We start from the raw sequence: 25245 nt of genomic DNA on the forward strand, positions 1-25245 counted from the left end.
TTGAGAATTGCTGGAAAGGGCCACATCCTGTCAAAAGCTTTTTGTCTTCCACTCATCAGGATAGTTGGCAAGCAAACTGATTCAAGGAAACCAATATTTTATTACAGGGCAGGAAAGTACTGATTCTTGTTTAGAATAGGTGTGGCTGTCAGGAATGCACGTATAAATGCTAATTGACAGCTAACTGCCAGGATTTCATTGATCTTTAATCCAGACAGGCTGATTCTGTTTAGTCAAGGCATTGCCATTATTTTATCTTGACTAGATTGAAATCCTAGAGTCGCTGTCAAATAGCATCTTGGAGTAGCATCAAGAGGACATAACTAGCATCAAGGGGACATAAATTTACGGTGGAGGGTGGAAGATATAGGGGGGATGTCAGGGTTAGGTTCTTTACCCAGAGAGTGGTATCCGCTGCCTGTGGGAGTGGCAGAGTCAGAATCATTGATGACCTTTAAGCAGCAATTGGATAGGTACATGGATAGGTCCTTAATTAGATTAGATTAGATTACTTACAGTGTGGAAACAGGCCCTTCGGCCCAACAAGTCCACACCGCCCCGCCAAAGCGTAACCCACCCATACCCCTACATCTACATCTACCCCTTACCTAACACTACGGGCAATTTAGCATGGCCAATTCACCTGACCTGCACATTTTTGGACCGTGGGAGGAAACCGGAGCACCCGGAGGAAACCCACGCAGACACGGGGAGAACGTGCAAACTCCGCACAGTCAGTCGCCTGAGGCGGGAATTGAACCCGGGTCTCCGGCGCTGTGAGGCAGCAGTGCTAACCACTGTGCCACCGTGCCGCCGCTAGGACAAATGTTCGGCACAACAGGCCGAAGGGCCTGCTCTGTGCTGTATTGTTCTATGTTCTACGTTCTATCAGAGGTGGGAGTTCCAGATGAGGATATAAGTCTAACCTTGAGCTAATTCACATCACAACAGCTGTAAAAGCAGCTCAGGGCTCCCTGGCAAATGGAGGCAGGCTTACCTTCGACTCTAAACCCAGTCGACAGAGTCACTGTCTTTATGTAAAATTACTGTGCTCCAGTTGAGGCTGAGACAGCATTTATTAGTTTCACAGAATCAGACAGAAGTGTTGCTGTGCAGAAAGAAGTCAATCAGCCCATCATATCTGCATGACTGTCGAAAGAGTTTTATGCCTCAATGCATTGTCCTGTCTATCCCATACTCTTGCATATTGTTTCTATTTAAATAATCATCAAATGCTATGTTAAATGTTTCAAATGCCATAATTTCCTTGTTATTTCAATGTATGCTACTATTTATAAAGCCCAGGAACCCATTTGCCAAACTAACCACTTAACCTGCACATCACCTTCAACTATTGGATCACTTATCCTCTCCCTCCTACAACGATGCCTCTCTTCCTTTTAGAATTGAATCCATTATTTTGCATGGCGTTCTGTCTGTCTTCCCACGTAAATATATTACCTCACACTTCTTTGATTTAAATTTCATGTCAGCTTTAATTGGAGGAAATACTTGTTTGTCATTTTGATGCCATACCTACCCATTCCATTCCCACTGAGCAGGTTGTGTTATTATTAGGTCCTCGCTGTTGAAATGCCTTGAACCTGCTCAGTAACAATAAAAGGCTAAATGGTTGGATCATTGTGAGCACTGTTAACCAGAAGAAAATCTTTTAACTGTGCAAACTTGAATTATGTTTCAGGCCCAGGAGAAGAGATTGAGAAGCATATACCTGAGGAAAAATCAGGTAAAGCTAAACTAACACACAAAACATTACAACAGTAACAGTAATCTGCATTTGTGCACTTGTTTTCCTGGTAGCTATCATGATGCCTTCATTCTCTAAGTGCTTACAACTTTTCATGCTACCATCCAAACAATGTGGATGAATTCTAGATGACAAGCGATATCTTCTAAAGTGTTCTAGAGGACAAGCGATATCCTCTAAAGTGTTGTCATAGAACATAAAACAGTACAGCACAGGAACTGTCCCTTAGGCTCACAATGTTGTACCAAATGTAATGCCAAATGAAACTAATTCCTTCTTCCTTCCCTTGGTCCATTCCTTGCATATTCATGTGCTTATTTAAGAGATCTTAAATGCCCTTATCATATCTGCCTCAACCACCACCCCTGGCAGCGTGTTCCAAACTCCAACCACTCTGTGTAAAAAACCTGCCACTCACATTTCCTTTGACCTTCTCCCTGTCACCTGAAATGAATGCCTCCTAGTATTTCATCTCTGGGAAAAAGATTCTGACTGTCAGTCCCACCTATGCATCTCATAACTTTATAGACCTATCAAGTTGCCTCGCAGCACAAGAGAAAAGAATCTGAGTTTTTCTGGCCTCTCATACCCTCTAATCCAGGCAGCATCCTCATAGACCTCTTCTGCACCCTCTCCAAAGTCTCCACATCCTTCCCATAATGTTTGGACCAGAATTGAATGCATAACCAAAGTTTTATAAAGCTGCAACATGGCATCCTAACTCATGTTCTCAATTCCCCGACCTATAAAGGCAAGCATGCCATGCGCCTTCTTTACCACCCTATCTACCTGAGTGGCCGCTTTCGGGGAACTATGGACTTGAACCTCAGGATCCTTCTGTCTGTCAATGCTATTCAGAGTGCTGCCATTAACTGTATACTTTTCCTTAACATTTGACATTCCAAAGTGCAGCACCTCACACTTACCCAGATTAAATTCCATCTGCCATTTCTCTGCCCATATCTGCAACCGACCTTTCTCGTGCTATATCCTTTGACAACCTTCTACACTATCCCACTCCACCAGTCTTCATGTCATCTGCAATCTTACATTTTCATCTAAGTCATTTATATAGATCACAAACAGCAGAGATCCCAGTACAGATCCCTGCAGAACACCACTAGTCACGGACCTCCAGCCTGAAAAACACCCTTCCACCACTACCCTCTGTCTTCTACAGGCAAGCCAATTCTGAATCCCTGCAGCCGAGTCCCAGTGGATCTCATGTATTTTAATCTACCATGAGGGACCTTGTCGAAAGCTTTACTAAATACATGTAAACATCCATTGCTCTACCCTCATCGGCCACCTTTGTCACCTCCTCAAAAAATTCAACCAATAAGACATGACCTACCTTTCACAAAGCCATGCTAACTGTCCGTAATTAACATTATATTCTTTTCCAAATGTGCGTGAATCCTATCCCTAAGAATTATCTCCAGTGGCTTCCCAACCATCGATGCGATCGGTCTGTTGTATCCTGGATTATCCCTAATTCACTTCTTGAAAGAAGGAAAAGCATTAGCTACTCACCAATCCACAGGACCTCTCCAGTGGATAGAGAGGATACAAAGATCTTGATCAAGGTCCCAGCAATCTCTTCTCTTGCCTCTCTCAGTAACCTGGGGTAGATACCATTCGTGCCTGGGGACTTATCCACCTTAATGCTCTTTAAGAGATCCAACACCACTTCTTTCTTGATCTCAAAATGTCCTAGCATATTAGCATGCTCCACACAAATCTCACTATCCTCCAAATCCTTCTGGATGAATACCGATGCAAAGTACTTGTCACCAAGACAGAGCCACAGAGATGCTACAATTGAAACCATCTAGTCACAATAGCCACCATCGAGCAGGCCATCAGGCTTCTGAAGATGTGATTCTTGAGCCTCGGACAGGTCAGGGTATAATTCTAAAGAAAGTTTTATGAATATCTAATTGGAAGCAGGACTAAGCAAATAGAAGAGAAAAAAAGATATAGGTAAGTGAAAAGTGACTTCCCTCTAACTGGAATTATGCACAAACTAAGAGTGCCAGTCAGGAATAAAAATGCAGGAACTACACACTCCAGTAACTTTCATATTAACCCATGATTAGGCTCAAAGATTAGAAGGGTATTTTGGAGTCTATTTTAATTTATTTTTGAGGGGCAAGGAAAATCTTTTCTCCAGAGATTAAGTGGGATGTATTGAATTGAATTTATGGTAAAAGAGATAACTGTAATCTGCAAAATAAATGGCCTAGTAAGCTTTGTATTTTACTTTAACATTCCACAGGAAACTGCATTGATAGCATTTGGCACTTAGAAGCTACTACTCTATTGGCTTCACTGATTGCTCTTCTTTACTTTTAGACAAACCAGAGAAGTTGGTTCCACCAAGATTTCTGGAAAAATTTACAAGTAAGAATGTAAAGAAAGGAGCCAGCATTACCTTAACTGTCCGGGTCAAAGGTAAGATAGATGTCTCAACACTAATTGTAAAATCTCTTCCTCAGCTTGAAAATTTTTAATAGTTTTGAAAACTTTAAAATGGCAAGAGTGTCTCTGTGATGTTTGTTGTCAGCGATTCACACCCAGAAACTTGCCGCCTGATGTGTTGTCGTAGAAAGTTGCCTAAGCTTACAAGTGGGAAGGAGGTTCTCCAATCACCAAAGATCTTTTTCATCCACCTCCTAATGCCTTGACAGCATGAGAGCAATTTTGCAAAGATTCGCTCTAGCGCAGAAAAACTTCAGATGTAATTTAATATTCACATTATCTTTAACAGGCTCTCCAATACCTGATATAACATGGCTTAAAGAGGAGTCAGTGGAAGATGTTATCTGGATTAAAAAAGATACACCAGGTTATAAATTGGCCAGCTCAAATATGCAGCACAGTCTGATCCTTCTGGATGTTGGGAAGGAGTACACTGGAGTCTATACCTGTATTGCTACAAACAAAGCTGGCCAGTCTATCTGCTCTGCCCACTTGGATGTTGTTGATGGTGAGCAAAATTTACTGTGATAGATTTATTATAGGAATGTGCAACTCAGTCAGGAGTTTATAGTATATTTTTCAAATACATTTTCATTGCATTCTGATTCCAATTTGTTTCAGAGATGTGATAAGAAAATTTAAATTGCAAGTATTATAGGAACAAGATAAGGCCATTCAGTGAGATTAGAACTTATCTGTGGCTTAAATCCACATACTTGTTTTTGGCCCATATATGTTAATGCATTTATTTAACAGCATTTTATCTCCCTCAGATCTAAAATTAACATCTGATCCTATATCCACTGCCATATGTGGAAGAGGGTTTCAAATATCTACTACCCTTTGTGTGTACAAGTGGTTCCTAACATCCCTCCTAAATGATCTGGCTCTAATTCTCAGACTATGCTCGCTTGATCTAGAAGCCTGAACCAGTGCAAATCGTTTATCTTTATCAACCCTATCTTTTCCTGTTAATATATGCAAGACTTTGATCAGGTCATCCCTTATCCTTCTAAATTCTAGAGAAGACCTAACTTGTATAATCTCTCCTCAACTTAACCCCTGATGTTCAGGTATCATTCTTGAAAATCTATATTGTATTGCCTCTAAAGCCAATACTTCCATCTTAAGTTGTGGTGTCCAGATCTGTTAACAGTACTCCAAAAGGGGTTTAGGAGAAAGTGAGGACTGCAGATGCTGGAGATCAGAGCTGAAAATGTGTTGCTGGAAAAGCGCAGCAGGTCAGGCAGCATCTCAGGAGCAAGAGAATCGACGTTTCGGGCATGAGCCCTTCTTCAGGAATGAGGAAAGTATGCCAAGCAGGCTAAGATAAAAGGCAGGGAGGAGGGACCTGGGGGAGGGGCGTTGGAAATGCGATAGATGGAAGGAGGTTAAGGTGAGGGTGATAGGCCGGAGTGGGGGTGGGGATGGAGAGGTCAGGAAAGAAGATTGCAGGTTAGGAAGGTGGTGCTGAGTTCGAGGGTTGGGACTGAGACAAGGTGGGGGGGAGGGGAAATGAGGAAACTGGAGAAATCTGAGTTCATCCCTTGATGTTGGAGGGTTCCTACTTGGAAGATGAGGTGCTCTTCCTCCAGCCACCATGTTGCTAAGGTCTGGCGATGGAGGAGTCCAAGGACCTTGGTGGAGTGGGAGGGGGAGTTGAAGTGTTTTCAGGCAGCTTACTTGCGGGACATTTCAGAGAACACCTCTGGGACACCCGGATCAACCAACCCAACCACCCCGTAGCTCATCACCTCAACTCCCCCTCCCACTCCACCAAGGACATGCAGGTCCTTGGACTCCTCCATCGCCAGACCATAGCAACACGACGGCTGGAGGAAGAGCGCCTCAACTTCCTCCAACCACAAGGGATGAACTCAGATTTCTCCAGTTTCCTCATTTCCCCTCCCCCCACCTTGTCTCAGTCCCAACCCTCAAACACAGTACCACCTTCCTAACCTGCAATCTTCTTCCTGACCTCTCCGCCCCCACCCCCACTCCGGCCTATCACCCTCACCTTAACCTCCTTCCACCTATCGCATTTCCAACGCCCCTCCCCCAATTCCCTCCTCCCTACTTTTATCTTAGCACGCTTTCCTCATTCCTGAAGAAGGGCTCATGCCCAAAACGTCGATTCTCCTGCTCCTTGGATGCTGCCTGACCTGCTACGCTTTTCCAGCAACACATTTTCAGCTCCAAGAGGGGTTTAATCAGTTTTGCAAAACTGCAGTATAACTTCTGCATCCTTGTGCTCCAGTCCTCTACATATAAAGGCCAACATTCCATTAGCCTTTTTGATTATTTTCTGCTGCTGTTCATGCCTTTTTAATGATTTAATGATCTATGCACCTGAACCACCCCCCCCACCCCCAAGTTTCTTTGGACATCCACTGTATTTAACTTCATACCAACTAGAAAATACCCTGATCTATCCTTTATTGGTCCAATATGGATAACCTGCTTACATTATGATCACAGTTGACACTACTAGTGGATAAGTCAGATACCAAAATGAAGTCTGGTTGATGGTCTACATGTTTTGAACTGTATGTTCTTACATAGAGCTAATTTCTCGAGATAGACTACTTCCTTTCTAAGGGATTTGTTACACTACTCAAACTACAGCATCTCCATTTAGTCTCCAATCCATTTCAACTCTGTGTGACTGGACAGATTTCTCTTTTATTAACCCCTTAGATAATTCTAACTGCGACATTTCAATTTAAGGTTTCTTGTCTTCTAATTCTCAACATTGGATATTACTTTTCAGCATCTCTTTTTTTTTCAAGATCCTGCCTTTATTTATTTCTCCCTTCTAAATGCTAACTCTTTCAGATTAGACTTAACAAAAGATTTAAAATAATGCGCTGCTGTGTCTTCTACCCCCAGAGTAATTCTTCGATTTTAAAGATGGATTTGAAAGTTGCAAATTTAGTCAATAAACGTCACCAGAATATTCCTATATTATGTTCAGAACTTCACCGCATCCATTTTTTTAAGAGATGCAGATCTCCATTATATTCAATGAATTCAAATTCTGGCAAGAGCAGCGCCCTCCTCATGTTATGACCTAAACTGATGGTTCTCTTGGACAAGTCAGATCTCAGAATGAAATCTGGCCTGACAGAGTTTTTAAAAAATTTTAGTTGACATGGAGTTCATTCACTGAAGCTTTCTCATACAGGGATGCAGGTCTTGTAACAGCAAAACAGACATTTATTGCACAAAAGACAATTTTTAGGTAGATTTACAACATGCTTTGAAATATTTTAAATACTGCACAACAACGTCTCATCCTGTCTCCTAATGCTGTTTATTACAAAGACTTTATACAGTCTTCAAGTTCAACTTACCTGATTCCTCCCTAGTTCTTTCCTGTGAACTGTAACATTTTCTTACATGAATGCTCATGAATAGACCTAATTTCTAAACTGTACTTGCTTCTAGTCAGGTCTCCTTGAAACTGCCTTTAAACGTTCAGTCTATCGGTTTCCTAAGCTGAAACCAATCCTTGATTACCCTGAACCAAAAATTAGCTGATGGCCTTCAACGTTTACCCCACAAGTCATAAACCACCACAGTAAAAATCAATTTTCCATTAACAATCCAGCAGGTTACAGCTCTGTGACACATTTTAGATTATCTTATGTTGGAAGAGTTCTGTTTAACCTACTTATTTTTTAAACCCTTCAGAAAAATAATACATCCATATGCCAATATTTGGAAAACCAAACTCTAGATGTGATATTTATATCTGTCTGTATATCAAGACACTTTTCACTTATACATGTCTTTTCAGATTATTCTAGCCAGTGTGGTGCTGATTGTGTATATGACCTTTGGATCAAACTGCTTTTTGGTCCGTTTACACAAGTTGATATGTGATAAGAAAATGTTGATAATATACTTTAGGGCCATCTTACAAGCATAGAAATGTCATACTGTGTGCAGTGAAAATAAGTTTTTTTTTAATTGTATCTATTTCTAAATTAAAGGAACAAACTTAAGTGAACTGTATGCATTTCCAATTTACAATATATGTGTTCCTTTTTGTTTTCTTGTAAGAAATCGAAGCTCCACCTGAAGAAACCACAACTGTGAAAGAAGCTATTATGCAAACATTTTTGCATGGGTAAATGCATCTAATCAGACATTTCTGAAAATATGGGAGACTACTTTATTTGATTAAATTTCAATGGTAGCTCACCTGATTAATTAATGTAGTACTTTTATTCATTTATGGGATTTGGACTTCACTCACTGGGCCCTCATTTATTGTCCATCCCTAATTGTCTTTGTGAAGATGATGGTGTGCTATCTTTGTGAACTGGTGCAGTCCATTTGGTGTAGGTACACCAAAAGTGCTGTTAGGAAGTTTCAGGACTTTTATCCAGCAACACCAAAGGAATGTTAATATAATACTAAATCAGGATAGAGAGTGGCTTGGAGAGGAACTTGCAAGAGGTGGTGTTACCATGTATCTGCTGTCCTTGGGCTTCTAGATGGTAGTAGTTTTGGGTTTGGAAGGTAGTATCTAAGGAACTTCGGTGAGTTTCATAGTATATCTTGTGCACACTTCTGCTACTATGGTAGAGGAGTGAATTTAATTTTTATACTCTCATGGGACATAGCCAGAATTAATTGTCCCTGGTTGCCCTTGAGAATGTACTGTTGAGCTGCCTTCTTTGCTGTATGTAGATCCACGATGCTGTTAGGGAGGCAACTCCAGGATTTTGACCCAGCTAAATGTTTGTGGATCTAGTGCCAGTCAAACAGGCTGTTTTGTTCTGGATGGTGGCAAGCTTCTCAAGTGTTGTTGGAGCTGCATTCATCCAAGCAAAAGGAGAGAATTATATCACTCTCCTGACTTGTGCCTTATAGAATGGTAGACAGGTTTTAGGGAGTGAGGAGATGAGTTATTTGCTGTAGTATTCCTAGCCTTTGACTTACTCTTGAAGTCACAGTATTTATTTGTCTGGTCCAGTTCAGGTTTTGGTCAATGATAACACTCAGTAGAGAATTTAGTGACAGAAATGCTATTGCATGTCAAGGTGCTATGGTTAAATTCTCTGTAGTTGGAGATAGCCGTTGCTGGCATCTGGGTGGCGCGACTTGCCACTTGTCAGCACAAGCCTGGATATTGTCCAGGTTTTGCTGCAATTGTACATTATGGTATACAAATCAGGTAACTTTCAGCTCAAATCCCTATTTTTATGGTGATCTTGATTAGCTAACGACAGTACATTTTGGCATCCTTACAGGGAAAGTCAGTGAATGTTTTCATTGTTGACTGTTAAAAGTGAACTCTGCTGAAAACACTACATATTAGGTAATGGTAATATCTAGCTAGCCTCTGAAACTTCATATTTAAATAGACATTGCTATTTATGCTGAAGACATGAATATAAAATATGGCAGTTTGGACTAGATATTGAAGGGTGAGTTACCAATAGAGACTTCAGGAGAAGTAATGAGTGAGAAGAGATAAGAAAGGAAGAAGCAGAAATGCTACTTGTGCCTGGCAGCTTATTAAATCAAATCCTTTCATTTGAATATGTTGCTCCCCTTTCGGGCTTTTACCTACGTATTTGAAGAAACAGAATGGTAAATAAGCAACCCAAAAAAATGTACTTACTGAATGATGAAAACGGACATAGATGTCTGCATTTTCCTCTTCCAAATCTAGAATTTCTTTCGAAGTGATGGTAGTGAGTGGCTGCGCTGATGTTGTAGGTGGTGATGTTCCCATGTATTTGCTTCTCTTGTCCTTCTAGAAAGAAGTTGTCATGAGTTTGGAAGGTGCTGACTAAGAATCTTGGCTGAATTTCTGCAGTGTTTCTTGTAGATTGTTCATATGACTGCGACTGAGTGTCAGTGGTGGAGGAAATGGATGTCTGTGGATGTGGTACTAATCAAGTAAACTGCTTTGTGCTGGATGGTGTCCAGCTTCTTGAGTGTTATTGGAGCTGCATCCATCAAGGCAAATGGGGTGTATTCCGTCACACTCCTGACTTGTGTCTTGTAGGTGGACAGGCTTTGGGGAGTCAAGAGGTAAGTTACCCACTGCAGTATTCCTAGCCTCTGACCTGCTGTTGTAGCCACTGTATTTATACACAAGTCCAATTGACTTTCTGGTCATTGGTAACCTCAGGATGTTGATAATGGGTCATTCAGTGATTGTAACACTATTGAATATGAAGGGGCAATGCTTAGATTGTTTCTTGTGGCCTGATGTCTGTGTGATGTGAACAATACCTGAATTAATTTAAAAGTCAGGAAGCAAAAGTTATCTATAATGTCGGTAGTTTGTTTTTTTAAAAACATGTTCATTAATGCGCTTTAGAAAAAGAAACTTGTCACCTCAACATGGTATGGGTTATATTTCACTTTAGTTCGACAACAACATAATTGCTCCCCAAAATGGCCAAGCAAACTACTAAATTGGAGTAAAGGACTACAAAAAGGGATTTGTATCAGTGCCTTCACCACATGGATTGCAACAGCTTCAAAAGTGTCCCACAACCTTTACTCTGTTGTGGGATAGCAATTGGTTGTCTTGCCAGTGATGCCCCCTGGCTTGAGTTAAAAAAAATGATGATTATGTTAATAAAAGTTGCTAAATTGCTTTTAAAAATTCTAAAGAACCTGGCTAAAGAAATGTTCAAAAATAAAGTTATTAATTATTTTCATTTTATTTCTCTGTTCTTCACTTTATCTGTGATAATGTTGTTGTGCCCCTTTGTTGCAGACCACAAGAAATTGATCATAAAGGACCAGAGAAAGGTGAGTACCTTGTACAAGTTAATGGAACTATTTAAGCTTAATGAAATATTGACACTTGCTCTTATGGTATTTTAGTTTAAAAGTATATGTGCACCCAGTCAAGCAAAAGAACATGCTAAACCTATTGATATTCTCTTCACTCACTGCCCACTTAGCTCTTGATATACATGGATATTTATCTTGTGACCATTTTAAAAGTATAACATTTTTATACTTCATCCTGTTCTCTAAATGAAATTTGTACAGTTATATTTTTAGATTTTGTAACACAAATGCTTCCCACATTCCAAGAGTATCTGTTTTTATTTTATTACAGATCAAAGAGAAGTCATCACAGAAGTCAGCAGAGAAGCTTCTGCAACAACAACCTTACCACATTTTTCATTGTCAGATGTTGGAACAGAAGAATTCCTGCAGAAATTAACATCGCAGATCACACAAATGGTCTCTGCAAAGATCACCCAAGGTGAGCCTTTGGCATTAAAGTTTAATTACAATTTGAGAAAACTAATTTTGAACATAACCTTGGCTATTATCCATTAATAGTAACAGACAAGCATTCAAACTGAATTCTGTTCCACTTGTGTGATCCCATGCACATTACCATACCACTTGAATTAGTGAATTAAACCTCCTAACCCTCAAACATTTTTAACATTTCAGGTATCTGACATTCATCAGAATAAATTTGAAACATTAACATAATTTTTCTTTCTCTATAGATGCTACTACTTGCTGAATCTATCTAACATTTTCTGTTTTCATTTCAGATTTGCAAAATCCTTAGATTATGCTTTTATAGAATTACATTCTTAGTAATTTCAGAGTACAAACCACTCCTCAGCTTTAATTTCACCTGCTCTTTGCACATGGACTAGACGACAGAAAGAGTGGTTAACATGACACCAGAAGCTGTCATCGGGAAAGTCCAATGTGTCATATAGTCATAGGGGACTACAGTACAGAGAAAAGATCCTTTAGCCCATTGAGTCTGTCAAAAACAACTATTCTAATCACATTTTCCAGCACTTGACCAATAGCTTTGTATATCTGGGCATCACAAGTGCACATCTGAATACTACTTAAATGTTATCAGGGCTTCTGCCTCAACCATCATTACAAGCAGTGATTTCAGATTCCCACCACCTTCTAGGTAAAGAACCGTGTCCTCTGACCCTCCAGTCCCTTACCTTAAATCTATGCCCCTGGGTCATTGATCCCTCCACCAAGAGGAAAGGTTTCTTTCAATGTACTCTGTCTCTGTCCCTCATAATTTTCTTCATTATGATCATGTCCCCCTCAGTCTTCTCTGCTCGAAGGGAAACAACCCCAGTCTTCCAATACCTCTTCATCACCAAAACTCTGCAGTCCAAGCACCATCCTGATAAATCTCCTCTGCGCCTTATCCAATGTAATAGCATCTCCCCCTATAATGATGGTTCCAGAACTGCATACAGTTCTCTAGCTTGACATGTTATACAATTCCAACATAGCCTCCCTGCTCTTAAACTCTGTACCACAGCTTAAATATAGTATATATCTTCTTAACTACTTTATCTACCTGTCCTGCTACCTTAAGGAGAAAGTGAGAACTGCAGATGCTGGAGAGTCAAAATCTAAAAGGGTGGTGCTGGAAAAGGTCAGGCAACAGGAGAGTCGATGTTTCAGGCATAAGCCCTTCATCAGGAATGTGGAGGGGAAAGGGGGCTGAGAGATAAATAGGAAAGGAGGTGGGTCTGGGGGGAAGGTAAGTGGGTTGGCAATAGGTGGATGCAAGTAGAAGGTGTTTGTGATAGGTTGGTGGGGAGAGCGGAGTGGATGGCTGGGAAAGGAGGAGGACAGGTCAGTCAAGTCAAGAGGCAGCGCTGAGTTAGAGGATTGGATCCGGGATGAGTTGGTGGGTAGAGAGATTTGGAAACTATTGAAGTCGATGTTGATGCCATGTGGTTATTGGGTCCTGAGGCAGAAGATGAGATGTTCTTCCTCCAGTTGGTGGGTGGCTCTGATTTGGTGGTGGAGTTGGCCAGGATTTTCATGTCCTTGGGGGGAGTGTGAAGGGGTGTTGAATTGGTTAGCCATAGGGCAATGGCTTTGTTTGGTGCATGCAAACCAGGTGAGTTGAGAAATAATGGTAAGGTGAAGTTATAGTCATAGAATTAAACAGCATGGAAATAGACTTTTCGGTCCACCTCGTCCATACCGAACAGATATTCTACTTTAATCTAGTCCCATTTGCCACCATTTCGTCCATATCCCTGAAAACCCTTCCTATTCATATACCCATCCAGATGTCTTTTCAATGTTGTAGGTAAAAGTGATGACTGCAGATGCTGGAAATCAGAGTTTAGATTAGAGTGGTGCTGGAAAAGCACAGCAGGTCAGGCAGCATCTGAGGAGCAGGAAAATTTTAAATGTTGTAATTTTACCAGCCTCCACCACCTCCTCAGGCAGTTCATCACCCTCTGCGTGAAAATGTTGCTCCTTAGATTCCTTTTAAATCTTTTCTCTCTCACTTTAAACCTATACGGTCTAGTTTTGGACTCCCCTCCCCTGGGGAAAAGACCTTAAGTATTCGCCCTGTCCATGCCCCTCATGATTTATAAACTTCGAAATGCTTGTATTGTATTTCAGCTTCTCTTCGTGTTCCTGGAGCAGAAAGTGATGAGGAAGCAAAGACTCCGTCTCCATCTCCACGTCATGGTAGATCCAGGCCTTCTTCTATTGTCAACGAATCTTCCTCTGAATCTGAAGATGCAGAAACAAGAGGCGAGGTAGAGTGTACACTTCACTTAGTTTGTAGTCTTAAGGGAAATTTGAAATGAATGGAGCTGTTTAACCTATCTTAACACACCTGCTTTGGAAAGACCTTAATGTCTATCATCTTAATACTTAACATGATCTCGGAAGGTTTTATTCTGAACACAAATCACTCTTTGCATTAAATATTCATCCTGACTTCAAATCCTAAAAAGAATCAATGAAAGTTATATGTTTCTCTAATATAGAATGTGAATTTGCAAACTAATTTTACTTTATAATTAATTCAAGCATTAGAACAATCAAACATTTCACAGGAACAATGATCATCATTAATTGATGATCATCCTAGACATTCTGTAAAAACCTGCAGGGAGCTGGTTGTAGAATAATTCAAACATGTACTTATTAATCAAACAACCAGAACTATGGAGTTTTCTAAAAGTTTATAGATTTAATGGTCCCACATTTAACTACCTTCTCATTGCCTAAACAGGTAAGAAGAGTGTACAGTTAAAATAGTCAGTCACGCCTAGTTTCCTTCTTGATACATCCCCATTAAACATGTTATTTTGATCAGGTGAGGAGGAAATCAGCAGGAAGGAAGGTAGGAATCCATCTGCAGATCCCATCAAGAGGGTAGGCTATAATGGTTGTCGTTGGTTGCAGTATTAGCTTATTCTGTCAGATAAAACCACAGGATGACCTGCAGATATGTTTTTAGAACTTATTTTTCAACCTTTCATGTGGGCCATATGTGCTGTTTGGGCCTTGCAAGAATACCTTGGGCTCCCTTTGTCAGGCTAACTTGCTGCAGATCACCACAATACCTCCCCTCCCATATTCTCAACTTCATTCGAACTGTCTATCTTTCCACCCCAATTGCTGACAGACATTTATTCCCATCCCAGTCCCAAACTTAATACCATTCCACTAGCACAATTGTGGCTCCAAGCCTAAAATCCTTCCCAACATAACAGTGCAAAAGACAAGGCTGAAGCATTCGCAGCAATCTTCAGCCAGATGTTCTGAGGGATGATCCATCTCAGCCTCCTCTAGTCGCCCCAGCATTACAGATACCAGTCTTCAGCCAATTTATTTTACTCCACATGATATCAGAAAATGGTTGGGGGCAATGAATACTTGAAAAGCTGTGGGCCCTGACAACATTCAAGCAATAGTACTAAAGACTTGCGCTCCAGAACCTGTTGCTCCCATAGCCAAGCTCTTCCAGTACAGCTTCAACACTGACATCTACCTGACAATGTGGAAAATAGCCCTGTTAACAAGCAGGACAAATCCAACCCAGCCAGTTACCAACCCAACAGTCTAATCTCAATCTTCAGTAAAGTGATCTTCAGAAGTTGTCATCACAGTGCTATCAAGCAGCACTTCCTCAGCAATAACCTGCTCCCTGGTACCCACTTTGCATTCCGCCAGGGCCACACAGCTCCTGACCTCATTACAGCCTTGGTTTAAACACGGACGAAGGAGCTAAATTCTCGAGGTGAGGTGAGAGTGACAGCCCTTGACATCAAGACTGCATTTGATCAAGTGTGGCATCAAGGAGCCCATGCAAAACTCTAACCAATGAGTTAGTATCAGGGGCCAAACTATCTACTGGTTGGAATCATACTTGGCCCATAGGCAGATGGTTGTAGTTGTTGGAGGTCAGGTATCTTACCACTAAGACATACCTCTAGGAGTTCCTCAGGGTAGCATCCTAGCCCCAAATATCTTCAGCTGCTTCGTAAATGACCTTCCCTCCATCGTAAAGTCAAAAGACACCATGTTCAGCACTATTCATGACTCCTCAAAGACTGATACTGTCCATGTTCAAATGCAGCAAGATCTGGACAATACCCAAGCTTACAAGTGGCATATAAAATTCACATCACACAAATGCCAGACTATGACCATCACCAATAAGAGACTATCTAATCACTGCATTTGACATTCACTGAATCCCCTAGTATCAACATCCTGGTGGTTACCATAGACCAGAAATTCAACTGGAGTAGCCGTGTCATCACAGCGGCTGCCAGAGCAGGTCAGAGGCTAGGAATACTGTGGTGAGCGGCTCACCTCCTGACTTCCAAAAAGCCTGCCTATCATTTACCAGGCACAAGAAATACTCCTCACTTGCCTGGATGGAAGCAGCTCCAACAACACTCAACATGTTTGACACCATCCAGGACAAAGCAACCTACTTGATTGGCACAACATCCGCAAATGTGCACTCCCTCCACCACCAAAGCTCAATAGATGCATTGCAGAAATTCATCAAAGCTCCTCAGACACCACCTTCCAAACCCATGATCACTTCCATCTAGAAGGACAAGGGCAGCCAATACATGGGAAGACCACCACTTCCAAGTTCCCCTCCAAGCCACTCACCATCCTGACTTGGAAATATTTCGCCACTCCTTCCCTGTCGCTGGGTCAAAATTCTGGAATTCCTTCCCTAGTGGCATTGTGGATTAACCCTCAGAGGTGTACTGCAGCGGTTTAATAAAGCGACATCTTCACGAGGGCAACTAGGGACAGGCAATAAATGCTGGCATGTCATTGATGCCCACATCACACAAATGAATAAAACAGAAATATTCTGCTTTTGTGACTCTTACAGCTTTCATGACTCTTATAACTGACAGGCAATATTTACTTTGTTTGAACCAAGGCTGTAATGAGATCAGGAGTTGAGTGGCCATAGCAAAATGCACAGTGGGTGTCAAGAATAGGTTATTGCTTAGCAAGAGTTGCTTGATAGCACTATGATGACACCTTCCATCATTTTACTGATGTTTCTGCCACCTGCAGTGCTGATCTGGCTTGCTGTTGGACTGAAGATTGTATTATTTTATTTAAATTTTGTGAAGAAAGAAAGAAATCCTGAGGACAGTAGGCAGATTGAATAACAGTTTAAAAAAAATCAATTCCATCTTTTTCTAATGGCAGGTTTTTGACATTTACGTGGCTACAGCAGACTACAACCCACCACCATCTGAGAAAGAGTCCATTCATCTTAAAGAGCGGCAATATGTGGAGGTTCTTGACTCTGCACATCCACTGAAATGGCTGGTTAGGACCAAGCCTACCAAATCAACACCTGCCCGACAAGGTTGGGTATCACCTGCCTATCTGGACAAGAGACTAAAGGTAAATGACAAAACCCCAGTCAAGTGTCAGTCAACCACAAACGCAGATATGAAAATATTAAGCAGTAAATTTCTCTTGTACAAAAAAAACTATTTACAGTTGCCAATAAATGGTAAAAAAAAAGTGACCCTGCAATAACAGGAATATGATGTGTCATTTGCTTATCATCTGTTTCCTAACTCTGGTAAAACTATTCTCATTAAAACTTTTACTTTGACTGTTAATGGGAAGGCCTTGATTTTTAACTAATCCTTCTTGGCAGAAAGCAGACAACAGTTTGGTCAATTGATACTTTGTTGCCGTTTACTATTCTTAAATGCCCTGTAAACCATTGAACAGGACAGCAGCAGGAAGGAGTGCTTAATCCTACTTATTAAGTATGTAGATCCAGACCAAGCATGCATTTTAAGTAAGTGGTATGAGTTGACAAGGATTGGCCAAACTTGTTGGATAGTCAAGTCTTATTAGCTCACAAATGTTCAGTAGTGTGAAACCTTGTGTGGTAAATAAAAATGTAATAATAAAATGTTAGATAACAATCAACATGAAATTAACATATTAACAACAGATATTGAAAAAGTAATTTAAGTGAAAATTTATAATCCAGTGCTGCATTTAGATAACAATTATAAGCCATTTTCTTAATCTTGCAGTTTACAATACAACTTGAATCTTTGTATTATTACCATAGAATCATTTCACATTTTAATTGAATAAGCTATTAGCTGCTTTGTAATTATGACAATAATGTTGGACATATTACTTTGAAGAGCTTGAAGATACAATTGCATAGAATAACATAAAACAGTATCGCACAGAAACAGACCTTAAGAACTTAAAGATACAATTGCAATGAACAACATAAAATGGCATAGCACAGAAACACACCCTTCAGTCCACCATGATGCACTGATCATGATGTCATTCTGAACTAATTTTACCTGCCTACAAATGCGAATTTATGTGTCTGTCTAAATGCCATTGCTGTCATATTTGCTCCAACTACTTCCTCTGGCAGTGCATTCCAGGTACTTAGCGCCCACTGTGTAAAATAACTTGCCTCGTGTATCTCTTTTAAACGTTCCCCCCCCCACCTTAAACATATGCCTCCTAATATTTGATATTTCCACCTGTGAAAAAGACCATAACAATCCAGCCTATTCATGCCTCTCATAATTTTAAATACTTCTATCAAGATGCTCCTCTACCACCGATACTACTGAAAACAATCCAAGTTTGTCCATCCTCTCATTACAACTAATACAATACAATCCAGCAACACCCTGGTAAATGTCTTTGCACCCTCTCCAAAGCCTTCGCATTTTTCCAACAGTGTGGTGACCAGAGCAGCAAACAATATTCAAAATATTCCAAATACTAAAATTTTATACAGCTGCAAACTTGACTTGGTAACTTTTATACTCAGTGCTCTGATTGACGATGCCTTCTTTACCACCTTATACACTTGCTTTGCCACTTTCAGCGAGCTATGGACTTGCATCCAAGATCACTCTCTATATTAGTGCTAAGGACCTTGCCACTTACTGTATACTACCCCCTCAAAATGCATTGATACATACTTGTCCAGATTAAGCTGCTATTTCCTCACACAGCTTTCCAAATGATTTATATCCTGGTGTATCCTTTCACAACCTTCTTCGCTATCCATGACTTTTTGTGTTATCTGCGAATTTACTCATCAGACCACACAATCAGCCAAATAATTTACATACAGTACAAACAAAAAAGGTCCCAGCACTGATGCTTATGGAATTCCACTGGTCACTGACCTCCATCAAAAAAATCTGTCAACAGCTTTTTTCTTGCTGTTGCAATTCGCCTCCCCCATTTTAGCACTTTCACCCAAATTAAAATGAGGAAATATTATCCAATAAAAGGAAAGAGAATTATAGAATTAGCAATTCATATTTAAATTTTCATAAATGAGAGATAAACAATTTGAACCAGATAACTTCAGTTGAATATTCAGTTGGTATTAATTTACTCTTTGTCCAGCCAAACGACTTCAGCCAAATTTTCAATATCTCTCCCCTGTCCAACTAAAAGCAAAGTTCTGCGGATACTGGAGTTATTGAGTTATGCAGCATGGACAAGGTATTTGCACAAGGCATTATTGAAGGCTGCAGAAAAGCAGACCAAACACACCTAAGAATTGTGTGTTAACAGGACAGCTTTTATGCCAAACAGCAGAAGCAGCATGGAACAAGTGGGGTAAAGCAAACCCACGGCCAACAAATCTGATTGAAACTCTAATTGTGCATCATAACTAATATCATCCTCATCCTGAGGTTCCCAGGATCACAGACACTAATCTTTAGCAAATGTGATTTATTCTGCATGACATCAAGAAAAAGCTGAAGCTGCTGGTTACTACAAAACTTATAGGCCCAAACAACGTTCTGGCAATTGTATGAAAGAATTAGGCACACCAAGCTGTTGCTGAAAGCTGCAAAACTGGTATCTACCCAGGAATCTGGAAGATTTTCCAAGAATGAATTGTCCACAAAAAGAAGGACAATCCTAGTCTGGCTAATTACCACCCCATCATACTCTTTGATTATCCTGATAGTGTTGGAAGCAGTCACCAACAGTCTTATGATGTGGCAATTGCTTAGAAATAACTGATAGATCGTTTGGGTTCCACTAGGACAACACAGATCCTGACCTCGTAACATAACAAAAGAATTGAACTCCAGGGGTGAGGTGAGAGTGAATGTCCTTCACATCAAATTGAAATTTGACTGCAAATGGGCAACACAGAAAGCCCTCAGAAAACTGAAGTCAATGGACAATAGACAATAGACACTAGATGCAGGAGTAGGCCATTCAGCCCTTCGAGCCTGCACCGCCATTCAATATGATCATGGCTGATCATTCCCAATCAGTATCCTGTTCCAGCCTTATCTCCATAACCCTTGACTCCACTATCTTTAAGAGCTCTATCCAATTCTTTCTTAAATGAATCCAGAGACTGGGCCTCCACTGCCCTCTGGGACAGAGCATTCCACACAGCCACCACTCTCTGGGTGAAGTAGTTTCTCCTCATCTCTGTCCTAAATGGTCTACCCCGTATTTTTAAGTTGTGTCCTCTGGTTCAGCACTCCCCCATCAGCGGAAATATGTTTCCTCCTGCCAGAGTGTCCAATCCATTCATAATCCTATATGTTTCAATCAGATCCCCTCTCAGTCTTCTAAACTCAAGGGTATACAAGCCCAGTGGCTTCAGTCTTTCCGTGTAAGGCAATCCTGCCATTCCAGGAATTGACCTCGTGAACCTACGCTGCACTCCCTCAATAGCCAGAATGTCTTTCCTCAAATTTGGAGACCAGAACTGTACACAGTACTCCAGGTGTGGTCTCACCAGGGCCCTGTACAGCTGTAGAAGCACCTCTTTGCTTCTATACTCAATTCCTCTTGTTATGAAGGCCAGCATGCTATTAGCCTTCTTCACGACCTGCTGTACCTGCATGCTTGCCTTCATTGACTGGTGGACAAGAACACCCAGATCTCTCTGAACAGCCCCTTTACCTAATTTGATACCATTGAGGTAGTAATCTGCCTTCCTGTTCTTGCCACCAAAGTGAATAACCAGACATTTATCCACATTAAACTGCATCTGCCATGCATCTGCCCACTCACCTAACTTGTCCAGGTCACCCTGTAATCTCCTAACATCCTCATCACATTTCACCCTACCACCCAGCTTTGTATCATCAGCAAATTTGCTAATGTTATTGCTGATACCATCTTCTATATCATTTACATATATTGTAAAAAGCTGCGGTCCCAGCACGGATCCCTGCGGTACCCCACTGGTCACTGCCTGCCATTCCGAAATGGAGCCGTTAATCACTACCCTTTGTTTCCTATTAGCCAACCAATTCTCTATCCAATCTAGTACTTTGCCCCCAATACCGTGCGCCCTAATTTTACTCACTAACCTCTTGTGTGGGACTTTATCAAAAGCTTTCTGAAAGTCCAGGTACACTACATCCACTGGATCTCCCTCGTCCATCTTCCGAGTTACATCCTCAAAAAATTCAAGAAGATTAGTCAAGCATGATTTCCCCTTCATAAATCCATGCTGACTCTGTCCTATCCTGTTACTATTATCCAGATGTGCCGTAATTTCATCCTTTATAATAGACTCCAGCATCTTTCCCATCACTGAGGTCAGACTAACTGGTCTATAATTTCCTGCTTTCTCCCGCCCACCCTTCTTAAAAAGTGGCACAACATTAGCCGCCCTCCAATCCTCAGGAACCGACCCCGATTCTATTGAACTCTGGAAAATAATCACCAGCGCATCCACGATTTCCCGAGCCACCTCCTTCAGTACCCTGGGACGTTGCTACAAAGAGAGATTGGATAGACTGGCATTGTTTTCCTTGGAGCAAAGGATGTTGAGATGATTGAGATGTATGAAATTATGAGGGGCTTAGATAGAATAGACACAAAGAAATGTCTCCTTTTGATGGAGGTATCAATGATTAAAGGCATAGATTTAAAGTGTAGGGCAGAATGTTTAGAGATGTGAGGAAACTCTTTCTTCACCCATAGGTGGTAGGAACTTAGAACTCAATGCCTGTAAGGGTTGGAGAGGTAGAAACCTACTCCAGAGTGATGCAGGACATTTGGAGGGAGTTATGTCCTTTCGAAAGGCATCTGAGCTCACTACCAGACAGTCCTCAGGGCGATCATTACATCTGGGCTCAAATGTAGCAAAAGAGACAGTTTGAACTTTCTCTACCATTGAATAAGGGACTGAATATTCTCCCTTACCAACAAGGCCACCCCACCCCCTCTGCCCGTCAGTCTGTCCTTACGATAGCACGTGTAGCCTTGAATATTCATTTCCCAGGCCCTGTCCCCATGAAGCCACATCTCAGTTATCCCCACAATATCGTATTCTGCCAATTTCCAAAAGAGCCTCAAGCTCATCCACCCTGTGTCTAATGCTTCGTGCATTCATATATAGAATTTTTAATTTGTTACTGCTCTCACCCTTCCCCTCAACCCTTATTTCACTCAACTTTACAGCATGATGCCTTTTCCAGTTTTCTGCCTCCTTGATACAGTTGTCTTTCTTGACTTCTCTTGTTCTAACTACCCCTTCAATTTCCTTTTTAAACATCCAGCTTGTCCCCTCCCCCCCGCTACTTAGTTTAAATGTAGCGGTGTTGCAGCAGAAAACCTGCCTGCCAGAATGCTGATCCCTGATCTATTAAGGTGCAAGCCGTCTATCTTGTAGAATTTATGGTTACCATAAAATATACCCCAGTGATCCAAGAACTTGAAACCTTGCTTCCTGCACCAGTTCCCCAACCACACGTTCAAGTCCATTATCTCCCGGTTTCTGGCCACACTAGCCCGAGGAACTGGAAGCAAACTGGAGATAACCACCTTGGACGTCCTGCTTTTTAGTCTTCTTCCTAGTTCTCCGAAGTCTCGCTGTAGTATGTTCCTCCTCTTCTTCCCGACATCATTTGTGCCGACGTGTACCACCACCTCGGGCTCTTCACCCTCGTCCTTGAGGATGTACTGCACTCTGTCCGCGATGTCTTTCACTCTAGCACCAGGAAGGCAACACACCATCCTTAAATCCCGTCGGCTGCCACAAAAACCCCGGTCAGTTCCTCTCACGATGGAGTCCCTTATTACCACGGCTCTGTGCGATGTCCGACTCTTCCGCTCTGCTTCTGCGGCAACTTTTGATTGACAAACATGGCCGCCTTGCGAACTGGCAGTGTCATCAGACTCTACTGTTTCCAACAGCTTCAACTTGTTCCTGACAGGTACTTCTCCCGGCGTCTCTTGCACCTGTCTCCTCTCTGCCTTCCTCATCGTCTGCACTCTTCTGCTCTCTTCTGGCATGATTGGTGTAATAACATCACTGAAGGTCTTGTCCAGAAAGATCTCGTTCTCTCGGATGAGCCTAAGGTCTTCGAGTTCTTTCGTCAGTGCTGCAATATGCTCGGTCAATTGCTGAATGTGCGCACACTTTCCACACATATACGAGCCAGACACACCAGAGTCGTTGACCTGCCACATCAAACATGTAGCGCACTGAACCAGCTGAGCAGTCGTGTCTTCACCCTCTTCAACTGTGGCATAATCTCTTTACTCAACCTCCTTATCAAGATTCCTGAGCTGAAGCCTCACTCTTCGATCTAAACTTCCTTAGACCCTCTTCCTATGGCAAGTCTGTGGACTCTTAATTAAGGTTAGAGGAGGAGGGAGGGAGGGAGACCCTACTTTGTAGGACCTGGGGTTTAGAACACACCCACTCTAATAACAATCACTTACCTTCCCGACCGGCTTTGCGCTCCGTCTGAACTTCCGCCCAGCTCCCGCCACTCTCTGCTGCAAAAAGACCGTTGGCGTCGAGGTAAGTTCTTTATATAACAATCACTTACCTTCCCGATTAGGGGAAACTCTCCACTATTTAGAGTCATACCTAGCACAAAGGAAGATTGTTGTAGTTGTTGGAGGCCAGTCATCTCAGGACATCACTACATAAGTTCCTCAAGGAGGTGTCCTCGGCACAACTACCTTCATCTGCTTCATCAATGACATTTCCTCATAAGGTCTGAAATGGGTATATTTGCTGATGATTGCTCAATGGTCAGCACAATGTGTGACTTGTAAGACACAGAAGCAGTCCATAAGGCTGTAAGAAATAGAAGTAGGTCATTCAACCTCTCAAGCCTGTTCCACCATTCAGTATGATCATGGCTCATCCGACATTCCTTATATCCACCTTCCTGCATTTTCCCTGTAATCCTTGGTTCCCATACCGATCAAGAATCCATTTCCATATACAGGAAGACTTGAACAACTTCCAGGTTTGGACTGATAAGTAGGAAATAATGTGCCACACAACATTGAGGGCCGAAGGGCCTGTACTGCACTGTAATGTTCTAAGAGGTAATGACTCTTTCTCAGCAAGAGATAATCTGTTGCCCCATGACATTCAATATTACAATCCATAAATCCCCTACTGTCAATATTCCAGGGGTTACCAGTGACCAAAAACTGTACAAGGTCAGAGGCTTGGAGTTCTGTAGTGAGTTAATTACTGTGTGTTCCCACCAATACCCCAAAGCATGTCCAACACTTATAAGTCAGGAATGTGCTAGAATACTCGTCACTTGTCTAGACGGATGCATTGTAGGTATACTTAATTCAGTCAACAGTAGTTCAAGAAGGAAGGTCACCAGTGCCTTTTCAAGACTTCTGGGGACAGACAATAAGTGCTGGCTTTGCATATTTTTAAAAGTAGAAATTAAAAACTGGTCAATTATACACATCTTTACTCGTAAATAAATTTAATGGGATTTATTTTTTATGTCTTATAGTTCTCAGCTGAAGTTGCATTGGAAAGCCCTGAAATCCCTGGTGAGATTGAATCAGAAGAGGAATACAGGAGAAAGTTATAGTGAGTGAACAGAGTTCCATTTTTATCCGAAAGTATTCTATTAAGATTATTTGATTAGCTAACTTGTTCTTTCTAAGAATAAAAATCTCTGATTCTCAATACACAGATTTCGCTTTAAAAATGATTTTCAAGTTAATTATTTGTTTAGTGACATATGATTGGCATAGAACTGTTTTCTCTTATTTACATATTATTTAACTGGAAAATGTATTTAAACAGGCAAAACTTTATAGTATCAATATTTCCTTATAATTACAATGTATTATTCACGTCAGAAGTTTTTATCTAACAGTATATTATGATTTATGTGATTACAGCCTCCTTGTGCAGGACCTTATTGCAACTGAAAAAGAGTTTACGAAAAATTTACAATTCTTTGTCGACCATTATGTCAAACACACCGAAACAAGTGCCCACGTACCACCGTTCCTAGCAAATAGCAAAGAAACGATTTTCCGAAATATTAATGAGATTGCCGATTTTCACATCAGGTTTGGAACACTGAAGTTTGCAAGTAGATAACTGAATGCTATCCTTATAAACTTAACTCATGAAATTATTTTGAAAATAACGGACTCTACAAAAAGCTAATGTCAAAATGTTTAACACAGACAACTGTATTAAGGCTTGAAAATTTATAAACTGTGCTGTCATTCTCTGGGGTTAATTTCAGATGTAATAAAAGAGATATATCCAATGTCCACGTCAGTTGAGAAGGCAAAGTAGAGCCATTTCGCACCTCCTACATGTCATTAGTATGATGGTCTGTGGGGGAAAGAAGCTAAATGCCTCACCTATACTGCTGTCCTGTGAAGTAGTAGCTTCTCACGGGTCTAAT

The 25245-nt window shown here is 41.2% G+C and overlaps 1 protein-coding gene across 2 annotated transcripts in view; it reads left to right on the top strand.

Annotated features, from left to right (window-relative positions):
* obscnb (obscurin, cytoskeletal calmodulin and titin-interacting RhoGEF b) overlaps window positions 1-25245 on the top strand; it is an 802448-nt gene that overhangs the window by 569279 nt on the left and 207924 nt on the right. For both annotated transcript variants that reach the window (XM_072576281.1, XM_072576282.1), the window contains 10 exons: window positions 1703-1747; window positions 4124-4222; window positions 4539-4757; window positions 8315-8381; window positions 10998-11032; window positions 11349-11498; window positions 13664-13803; window positions 16748-16948; window positions 24328-24407; window positions 24725-24898. In XM_072576281.1, coding sequence (XP_072432382.1) covers window positions 1703-1747; window positions 4124-4222; window positions 4539-4757; window positions 8315-8381; window positions 10998-11032; window positions 11349-11498; window positions 13664-13803; window positions 16748-16948; window positions 24328-24407; window positions 24725-24898 — 1210 coding nt within the window. The remainder of the gene's footprint in view (window positions 1-1702; window positions 1748-4123; window positions 4223-4538; window positions 4758-8314; window positions 8382-10997; window positions 11033-11348; window positions 11499-13663; window positions 13804-16747; window positions 16949-24327; window positions 24408-24724; window positions 24899-25245) is intronic.

This window comes from Chiloscyllium punctatum, chromosome 8, assembly GCF_047496795.1.
Source record: "Chiloscyllium punctatum isolate Juve2018m chromosome 8, sChiPun1.3, whole genome shotgun sequence".
Classification (NCBI taxonomy): Eukaryota; Metazoa; Chordata; class Chondrichthyes; order Orectolobiformes; family Hemiscylliidae; genus Chiloscyllium; species Chiloscyllium punctatum.